General features: G+C 44.7%; 1 protein-coding gene across 1 annotated transcript in view; it reads right to left on the reverse strand.

The window, feature by feature from the left end:
- PDZD8 (PDZ domain containing 8) overlaps positions 1-10,190 on the reverse strand; it is a 70,603-nt gene extending 60,413 nt beyond the window's left edge. The window contains exon 1 of the mRNA XM_019459574.2: positions 9,126-10,190. Coding sequence (XP_019315119.2) covers positions 9,126-9,994 — 869 coding nt within the window. The 5' untranslated portion in view covers positions 9,995-10,190. The remainder of the gene's footprint in view (positions 1-9,125) is intronic.
- Between the last annotated feature and the right edge of the window lie 913 nt (positions 10,191-11,103).

An 11,103-nucleotide genomic window follows, 5' to 3' on the forward strand; every position in this document is an offset into this window, starting at 1 on the left:
TATGCGGGGCAGTGGGCCATTTTCTAGCCCTTTTCTCAAAGATATGCAAACCAAAGCACAGACATCTCAATACTCTACTCACCATATCATCACCTCCATTCTCCAGACAATACACGAAGAATTCATGGGCATAAATACCCAATGTACTGATTAAAGAAGAAAGAAATACATGTTCTAAAGCAGTCTGCTGGTTTCATGAAAAAATTATGCACCAGACCAGCGAAAATCAGTTGTTTTTCTTTATCAGTCCAAGGAAAGGACCATCTACAGTTTATCTATACTGACCTTTCCTAAGAATATGAAATTGAAAGCCACAGCTTCTGGAGGGTCAGAGAAGGTTGCAAACACATGCAGGTTTTGTTTTTGTTTGCTTGTGGAAATAGAGCTGATGCCCATAAGGTGCCCAACAGACCTTAACTCAGAACTGTGAACCGCTGGAGATTTTCATCAGCATTATTTGTGTGTATGTGTTGTGTGATGTAGTATGGTGTGTGTGTGTGTGTGTGTGTGTGTGTGTGTGTGTGCGTGCGCGCGCGCGCAAAGGGAGGAGGTGCTCCTCTTCGATACTGAGTTTACAATCAGAATTTAGGTTACAAACTAGCAGTCTAACTGTGTTTATAATGACAACCTTACACCATTTTTTAAAAAAAGGTTAAAATGTTTTGTACATCTGTTTATGAAATTCAAAGGATACAGAATTCTTTAGACTGAACTCAAAACTCCAGCACTTCAGTTACATAGCTGAGGTCACTTTGTGAAAATCTATCAAGCATACTCTCAGGATCTGGGCAATTTCTATCTACACACACACACACACACACACACACACACACGTCAGTAAGTTCGTACACACACAAAAAAGTTCTGCATTTAAAGGGCTAACGTGCTTTTTTCTATAGGATGGTGAAAAGACGATATTTAGGCAGGGACAAGAAACATGATGTTGCGAGCTCTTCGGCTGTCTGTGGGAAAAACATTCCTGAAGAAAAACCAGGAAGGCCCTTGTGATGGGCGCATGCTTGGAGTGTGAGGACAGCCAGGAGGCCAGCACAGACTAAGGGAAAGAAGAGTTATAGAAGATAAGGTCAGAGCTGGAGACATGGCCAGGAGTGAAGTAAAGCGGTGAATGAGTTAGACCCACACATACCTTTGAAAGGGGAAACTTGTTTAATGTGTCACCTAGCAAATATCTGACATATCTCTAGTAAAATGTCTGACAGATATAGGATAATCAATAAACGTGTATTCACTTAGTTACTAAACCAAAGATACGGAAGTTTATTCAGCAGGTGTCCTATATGTGACATTTAGTATCTCCAATTAGATAGATACTATTTGTTTCCATTTTACAGATATGAAAACTGAAACCAGGGAAGAGAAAGCCCTTTGTTCAAGGGTTCTTGCTTGGGAGAGTGAAGTCAGGTACATATTATCCCCAAAGCTCTATGGACTGAAACAGACAACTAAGTACTTCTCTATGGCCTCAACCCAAAAGAATAAAATAATTCCATAGTAGTGGCAGTCTCTACTTAGCACCTGCATTTCTACTCATCTGAAGGTAAGTAATTAACACCTATACCTCCTTCTTCCCTACTACAACTACAATAAGTATGTGGTTTTATCCGAGTCTTAGCAGTTTGGCAAGAAAACATTTTCAAACTAAACTTCTGTAAAACTTCTACTAATAACTAGGTAGTTGCTTTATGACTCTCCAGTGAAGTATGATGTGCTCTGATGCCATGCCAAAAGTGCTCGTAGGTCCTAGGACTCCAGAAACAGAACAAAGGGATTTAACTGCACTTGTTTCCTGGTGACATTGTTCTGAGAAAATGGAGAATACGATAGGAAGAAATGTAAGGGCAATATTTAACTTCTAAACATGGTATTGAGTGGTAGAAACTCTAACTTGAAATGTCAGATATTCTAACTGAACAACTGACTCAAAAAGGCTCAGCCTGCTGTATGGAATTTTACTAAGAGGAGAAAAAAAAAAAAGAGACTGGTTACACTTTCTTGAATAGAGGTTTTTTAGGAATGTCTGAGCCATATGAATCCTGTATACCTTCTAAGAAGGCCAACAAAATTATTAAAGTGCTTAATATTTAAGCACATTAGTTTTAGTTATACTTACAGCAACAAAGTTGTACAGTTGTACCCGTCTGTCTGTACTTACTACTCAACCTGGAGTCTAAGGCCTCCAGGCAGGTTTGGAGGGGACTATAAATTTCATGAAATTAAACAAAAATCTGTGTATACATTTTTCTGCAGAGACCCACAGTTCTTATTAGCTTTCCAAAAAGATAAAACCCTCAAAAAAAGGCTTAAAAGTACTTTTCAACATATATGTACATCTGCTCCTTTTCTGTAGACATTTAAAGCATAGCTTTTGTCCTGTTTTTTAGTTTCTTTTTTTTTTAAGAGTTTAGAGCAAACTTTTTTTTTTATAAAGAGCCAGATAGTTTATATTCTAGAATCTGAGGGTGCATATGGTCTGTTTCATGTTGTTCTCTGAACAACTTTAAATGTAAAGTTTAGAATGTAAAAACCATTCTTAACTCATGGGCCTAATACCAGCTTGTTTTAGAGATCTCTGCCGAAACAACACAGCACGGGCTTTGGGAGTCCAGACTTTTTTTTCTTTTTTCTTCTTTTTCCTGAGGATTTCAAGAAAGTCACTAACCCCCTCTTAAGTCTCAAGTTTCCACATCTTTAAAAATGAGACACTCAACTCTCCCGTAAAGTAGTTTTAAATATTAAGTGAGGCAGCAAGTATGTCGAACCGCCCACACAATGCCTGGCATATAGTTTAGGAAACTGATTTTATGATTCTTGCCCCTGCCTCATATGATAATCATTAGTAGTACTTGTAAGTCAACATGAAGTGCTGATCAGCAGGCATGCTCCTCCCATACAATCTACTTTATAATGATCTGTTTTGGCTATTTCCAGGAACAAACTGGAGTTTTCCTGGACAACCAGCAAACCTGCACGTTACTGATGAGAATCTAACAGTCTCCTCATCATTACTCTTCTCCCTTCAATGTGTGAATCAAATTTCTAGAGCAAAGATTTATCGATACATTATTTTCCATCTAAATAGTTATAAATGCCCAGATAATAATAATTCAAAGAAGCTTAAGAAAACCCAACTTGCAAGAAGTAAAACCAGCATTAGCTGAAGTGTATTTAGGTGTACCAGGGACCCTAAGGTTACAAAATACTGCACAGCCCCAAGTCATCAGCAGAGATACTGATCTCCTCTTCCTCTTCCTCACAAAACTGAAGGTTTCAAATACATCCAAAATGCCATTATGTTGAGCTTCCATTGCTCTTTGTTTTCTCCAGAAAGACTAACCAGCTAACTATGTTATAACCATTTTTATCCTTCACCATACCTATCACAACACTAGCTAGGTATGACAGTCTTCAGGAAACAGTTATTGAAAATAAGTATTTTAATTTTTTTAATGTTTATATAGTTAAAAAAAAGTTTTTTAATGTTTATTCATTTTTGAGAGAGCACAAGTGGGGGTGGGGCAGAGAGAGAGGGAGACAGAATCCAGAGCAGGCTCCAAGCTGTCAGCACAGAGCCTGACGCGGGGCTTGAACCCACGAACCATGAGATCATGACCTGAGCCAAAGTCGGATGCTTAACCAACTGAGCCACCCGGGCGCCCCAGTGTTTATTTATTTATTTTTTTTGGGGGGGAGGGGGAGGGAGGGAGGGAGGGGCAGAGAGGGAGGGAGACACAGAATCCAAAGCTGACTCCAGGCTCTGAGCTGTCAGCACAGAGCACCACGCAGGGCTCGAACTCATGGACCACGAGATCATGACCTGAGCTGAAGTCACACACTTAACCTACTGAGCAACCTACTGAGCAGGCATCCCTGAAAATAAGTATTTTAGAAATGATTTTATTTATCTAAGACAATAGTCCTTCAATTCTATTTATATAAAAATATTCATCTGAGCAGCAATAAAAGAAAAAGCACAACAATTAAAAAATTAGCTACTACATCATTATTCCAGAACAGCTAGAGTGATACAATAATGTCCTTGTCTGTACTTTCCCCAAGAATCAAAGGCTGTATTCCTGCTAATTGTTATTAAGTAAAACTATGATTCCTATAATCACTAAGGATTTTAGAGGCTATTTTCAAGTATTTTCTAGCCTAAGACACCTTTTAAAAGTTGTCCATATATAGAAAGAGTATGAAAGAGAAAGCGAATAAATATAGGACATTACACCTTACAAATGATTTTGACAGCTTTCAGTGAATTTACTTTGAAAAATTTTAAGACATAACTGAAAGCCATGTTTACTTCAAATAATCAGTAAAATGAAAATGCTATAATTAACAATCAGAGTAAATGTTTTTCTTCATCATCTCAGAAGACAAAAGAGAAAGGAATTCAATTACAAACCACATTACAGAGTATGAGGCTTTTCAGACCAAGCCTAATTTAGTCCTCTGAAATTAATGGTATATTTAGAGAAGATATAGGTAAATATCAACATGCTAAAAAGCTCTACCTAACTAAACACACCCGGTCTTTTGGTCTCTAGTCTATAGGAATATTTGAAAAATTTCCACAAATACAGAGCAGAATGCTTTTCAGGAGTAAAAGAACAGAACAGTTAGGACAAAAACAGTCAGGTTCAGAAGATATTCTATGAACTTGAAGAGTGAAGTTTTCTCCCAAATAACTGTTCCATATGCATTCGTTGAATTCAAATCTCATTAAGTAGATATCCCCTTATTTGTCAATCAGAGAAGTATATGCTGACATAGTTAACGACTTATTTCACAATAAAGCAAAAAGCCACCAAACTTAAGTGAAAAGCAGCCACTATGTACTTACTATCACTGTACTGCAGAAACGGAAAATGTTTCATGGGATTTTTAAAAAATTTCTGGTAGAATGATTTTTTTAATTCAACATATCAATACTTTTTGTAAAATAAAATTGCTTAATGCAAGGCCCTTGAAAGATAATAATGCTTAAAGAAGGGTAAAAATCATCAACTTTTACTATCGAGCTATTAACTCTGCCCATTTTCACTGATTATGAACAGCACTGCTCCCTTTAGGGACGGTCTCAAATGCATACAATGCCGGGCCAGACAAGTACCATTAGCAAGTAGGCGGGGACTAAAACCTAAGCCTAAGAACTTCCTGCAGCTGCTACTAGACCTCCCTCTCCATCCTGTTATTGCTAGAAGGAATGCAGGCCATTCCTTCCAACGTTTCCTAAGAGAAGCCAGAATTCCATTTTTATTTTGATTTTGATTCAATGTTTATTTATTTTTGAGAGCGGGGAGGGACAGAGAGAGGGAGAGAGAGGGAGTCAGAGGATCCGAAGCTGGCTGTGCTGGCAGCAGAGAGCCCAACATGGGGCTCGAACTCATGACTTGGGCCAAAGTTGGAAGCTTAACCAACGGAGCCACCCAGGTGCCCCCAAGATCTCCCGTTTTTAGATACTGGCAATTAAGAAACAAAAAAATACAGTGAGGTCGAATAAAAAGTACCTGCAACCTGAATCTGGCCTTTCTACATGCAACCAGTGCTAAGACACAGCAATAACACTCTAGGAACAAAAACATCGTGAAGAATTTCAAGCATGTGACTCCCAAATTCTAAACTCCCCCAGACTATTACTCAGATTGCACACTGAAGGTGGATTCTCCATGTAGTCAAAAATATTAGTGGTAATCTTTCTCTCCTGAAGACTAATTTTTGGACTAATTTTTTAAAAAGTACTACTTTAATTTACTATTTTAAAGTGTACATTTTAGGAAAAAATGAACATTTGAGGGAAATGAATTTAGAATTGTATCAGTAAAACTAGAATTATAATATGTAGAAACTGTATACACGTTACAACTCATTTCTTAAAAAGTGTTATAATGTTTAACAAACTGTGTTAGTTGGGTAAAATGAAGTGTTAATCATAGCAATCCTTAGAAAGCAACCATTTGAACTTTGAATCTCTAGATTGAGACGTCAGGAACTGGCATCCCTGATGGGCCACCTTCACTTCAGCAACATGAAATGGAAAAACAAATAAAGGAGGGGAGAAGTGACTATAATGTTAATCGTCAAGGATGAATATTATATAACTGCCAAAGGATCCTAAGACCCATACAATTTTCTTTACCGCTTTAGCTCTAAGTAGATTAGACGGCTCTAAAGGATAAAATAGACCTTCTATTTGGAAACAAAATAGATTAAACATTTAAATGGATTAAAATAGAAATACTATGTATGGTAGCACCCAAAGATTTAAACTTTCAAGGATCTGCTCTCAAATGTCCAATTTAAGAGGGGTGCCTGGGTGGCTCAGTCAGCGTCTGACTCTTGATTTCGGCCCAGGTCATGATCACCAGGAGCCTGCTTGGGATTCTCACTGTCCCTCTTTGTTTGCCCCACCAGCATGTGCACGCATTGTCTCTCTCTCTCTCTCTCTCTCTCTCTCTCTCTCTCTCAAAAGTAAACTTACAAAAAAAATTCCAATTTAAGAAAAAAACTCTGTAGTTACACTCTTCTCAGAGTTCTCAGTTAATTTGTAAATGTACTTCCACATGTCATATTGATAGCACACTTAAAAAAACACAAAACACAAAACCTTGAGAACAAGATGACAGAGTTGAAGGAAAAAAGGCAGCTCTGGCTTTATCAGGGCTGGATTTCCCTACAGGACAGCGGTGTGACCTTAAGCAAGTTTAACTACTTTGAGCACCACTCCCTCATCCATATAAAAGGGTAAACACTAGCTACTTTAATTCTCGTTATGAGAATTGTGATACATCTTAAATGTGTTTTAATTCATTCTCTTAACTGAAATTTGAATCCGTTCCACAACCTCAGTAGTTTAAAATACTTCTGGCAGAAGAGCTACACAGACAAGAGAACTTAACACTTTCTGAAGCAGCCCTTTTCATCCTCACACTTCTATTATTTTCTTTTACTAAACTAAAATCAGCTGCCTTGTTACTTCAAACCCCAGCCCCCACCGATCACATTCTAGTTAAGTCATAGTACGTACGGCTAATTCAGTTCTCATTAAACTTTAAGCTCCACCAGGGTTGAGGCTGCTCAGTATTGAAGCCCTGACACTAAACAATAATAAGCACATAGTAGGTGTACGACGAATATTTGCAGTGCGAGATTTGTTCTGTGCAGTAGTTACTGATTGACCACTGAAATGCCTTCTGATATAAAGAGCACAAACGTGTACATTTCTAGAGGTGATCATTTAATGTGTAAGGTTTAAAACTGGAACTGTCATATATAACCAAACACATGCTATGTTTTTAAAAAATCCCGTAAGATACAGTAAATGAAAGCAATTTCGCTGTACCTTAGATGGTGATTCTATTCAATGATACAGATGATAAAGTGTCTTCTAAAGCAATAACCCTACTAATGTCTCCATAATGCTATTCATAATTTCCCTGAGATTTAACTGCATTCCAAGTCTACATTAAAAAAAAAACAAAAATCAAAACCTCAAAATGATATCCAACCTTATTGCCACTGGCTAATCTGCACACAACCCCAAATTATAACTGAGCCAAATTTTATTATCGGAAAGTTACCCCAAAACCATCAGAGTTGAAGTTGAGACAGAATACCAAAATCTGTGACTTTTTCTTAAGACTTTCTTAGCAACACACTGCTATAAATAAACATCTCACTGGCTAAACACTAGAACTCATTTATAATTTAGTCACTTACATTCCAGAGTTAAAGAGTCGGTTTCATAAAGTATGTTCTACTTCACAGAATAGGAAATCAAACACAGTGAACATCCAGTTCGCCACCCTCTGCAAATCTATGGAAATACTTCCATTACAAAGTAAATTTCTCCTGCCAGTCAACAGTTTTAAGCTGTCACTCTGTGCCACAAGCCTAAACAAAACATAATTAGTGAGGTGTATCTGCCACATACACAAGTCAGTAATCCGTATCAAACTGAAACATAAAATATCTCTGGATTCCCTGGGTCGCTGTTACTTGACATCGTGGAAGAAAATCAGTGAACCAGAAATATGCAACTTCCACTAAAAGGCCCTAGGTAAGGCAAGTACCAGATGGACATAGTTTTATAAGAAAGGACAAAATCCAAGAGTCAAACATTTTAATGAACAGAAAAGCAGAGGACAGAAAGTGAGATAAAAAAAATTCAGCTGATTCAGAATTGCCATGTATGACCCTTTCCGCTCCAACAAACTAGACCCAAGTAGATGAATCCCCTGTCCCTACAAAACGCCTTGCCCATTTAATCAGAACAGGATACTACGTACAATTAAGCCACCAGATGCAGGAGAGTTTCAAAAAGTTAAAATCACTATCACTAAAATTCCTTTTGCAGGGTGATCTGGGTACTGTTTGAGAAACTTGCACCCGGAATTGCCGTAAGAGGCGCAGGGTCTAGGTCTGCGTTAGGGAACCCACCGCAAAGGGGCAGAAGGCATTAACACCACATCTGCGGCGAATCACGCTACGTACTGGGTCCCAACTGGCTTTCGAGTCGCTGCGGGAAAAGTAATCCTTTACAGCAGATACCACACCTCTGCCCTGAAAGTTGCCAAAGCGCCATTGCAAAAGTGGCCTGCAGTTGCCAAATGTGACAGCCTCCGGCTATCGGCACGCTTCTCTTGCCTGTACTTTGTGTCCAGGAACAGTTTCTCAACGTGGCCAAGGTGATGCTGCAAAACTGCCTCGATGCAGCAGCCACAAAAGGAACAGCTTCTCCACAGTCCCAAAGCCGCCTCCTGGGGATCAGGGGGGCTGCCCTTCCACTTTCAATACGCTGCTTCTGCCCACGCCGTCAGCACCCCGAGCTCCCACGGACACGCGGAAAGGGTTCTGGCTCACATTCCTGCACTCTGGGAGCAAGCGAGGCGCACCCTACTCGCCTTCCTCTAGGGTCCCGTCCTGCCAGGCTCGGGGAGCTCCCCGGAAAAGCAGGAGCTGGGGATGAGCCCTTGCCCTTGCCCTTCCCACGCAGGCGGCAGCCTCCCGCCCAGGCCCGGATTCCCGGCAGCCAGGCATCCCCCCCTACCCCCCCCCCCCCCACGTGCCTGCGGGGCGTCCTTCCCCCACCCCCTCCCTCCCACCTGATCTTGTAACTCGGCAGAGTGTGCTTGCGCTTGATGATCTTCTTGAGCTGGTTGACGATGATGGAGGTGAGCTGGGGCATGGGCCGCCCTTCAAACTGGGAGCGCACCTCGAAGTCGATCAGCGGGTCCTCCACGAAGGAGAAGAACCAGTGGGTGAAGGGCACGCGAGTGAAGACGAAGCGCAGCCTCCCCACCACCCGGGACAGCTTGACGAACAGGTAGGCCGACTTGCCGAAGACCAAGTCCACGTCGATGGCCAGGTGGAAGCCGCCGTTGTACTCCACCTCCGCCTCGAAGGCCAGCTCCTCCGGGGAGGTGGCGGGCAGCGCCTCCCCCTCGGGGCCGTCCGGCTCTCCGCCGGCCGAGGGCACCACCGGCCGGAGGAGCCGGATGGTCTTGATGAAGGGCACGGTCTCGCCCAGGAACACGTCCCGCAGGCTCAGCCCCTCCAGCAGGCGCCCGGCCGTCTTGGTCTGCAGCAGCTCCTCGAACTCCACCTTGATCTTCTTGGTGACCCAGCGGCGGGCCAGCGCGGTGTCCCGCAGCTCCCGGAACAGGAACAGGATGGTGGCGTTGAGGAAGTAGCAGGTCTCCCGCGTCGGCGGGGCGGGGGTCTCGGGGGCCGGGGTCGCGCCGCCCTCGGGGGGCCCGCCGGAGGGCTCCTCGGCCCCGCCGCCGCCGCCATAAAGGTACTCCCTCAGGGACAGGCCCGGCACCGGCTTGATGTAGCGGAAGCCGTCGCCCGCGCGGGCCGCCTCGTCCGGCGGCGGCTCGGGCTGCTTGCGGTACAGCAGCAAGAACTGGGTGAGGAGCGTGAGGAAGGAGCCCAGCACGGCCGACGCCAGAATCATGAGCAGCAGCCCCATCCCGGCACCGCCTCCGCCCGGGCCGCCCGGGCCCCCGCTCCCGCGCCCACAGCGCCGCTCTCTTCACGTCGCCGCCCCCGCTGCCTCCATCTTGAGGACATCGGGCGGCGGGGTCGGCGCGAGCGGCTCCCCGGGCCTCGTCCGGCGGCTCCGGTCGGCGCGGTGCGGCGCCCGAGCCTGCGGCGGCCCGCGACTCCTCAAACGCTCCCGGAGGCGGCTGCTGTGGCGGCGGCGGCGGCCGCGGCGGCGGCGGGACGGAGGGGGCGGCGCGGCACTCCCTCCGGCCCGCGCTCATTGGCCGAACGGCGCGTGTCGTCAGGAGCGTGCTCGCTCCCGGCGGTGTCGCCTGGCAGCCGGCGCCCGGGCGCGCGTGCTCGGGTCCCTCTTCACCTCCCGGGCGCCCTTCCAGCCCCGCCCCCCACGCCAACATTCCATTCCTCCTCGAGCCACGTGGCTGTCACTTCTGGAGCCGCGGACGGGATCCGGGGGGGATGCCTGGGGCCACCCGTTGAAGGATGAGGAGGCCGGGCGTAGGTGGCGTGGCGTGTTCTTGATCTCCGTCCTCCCGATGAGCCCCTCCCCCGCTCTTTGGCCGCGGTCCCTGCCTGTTACCTCTGCTGCAGTGTGGTTCTTCCACTCGCGCCCCTGAGAGATGGGCTGGCGGCGGCTTTCCCTGCAGGGCAGCGCCGCAGAGGATCTGAGCTGGCCGTTCGGAGACCTCCCGAGCCGAGCAGAAGACTGAACTGCTTCAGAGCCCGCCGTCGCTGACCGTCAATGCGACCAGCGGACGCTCTGCGTCTGCGAAGGGTGGGCCTGGGAAGGAGGGACGGAGAAAAAACGGCGTAAGATGCAAACTAACTTTGCCGGCAAGGTGGATGTTCGAGATTCAAATGAGAACGAAGTAAAAGAGCCGGGACGAGCAGGGATGATGAATGAGAGGAGTTTGCCGGATGATCGGAAGACGAATAGTGGCTCACTGTCAAACTCTTGCAGTGTGTTAAGCCCTAGTGCGTTTTACCGCATTTAGCCCTTCCAAGAGGAAGTTATTGTTAGCCCCCATCCATTTTACAGACGCAAACACTGGCACAGAGAGGCAAAGAAAGTTGCCT

The sequence above is a fragment of the Panthera pardus genome, unplaced genomic scaffold (assembly GCF_024362965.1).
Source record: "Panthera pardus isolate Hobbes unplaced genomic scaffold, ASM2436296v1 HiC_scaffold_22, whole genome shotgun sequence".
NCBI lineage: Eukaryota > Metazoa > Chordata > Mammalia > Carnivora > Felidae > Panthera > Panthera pardus.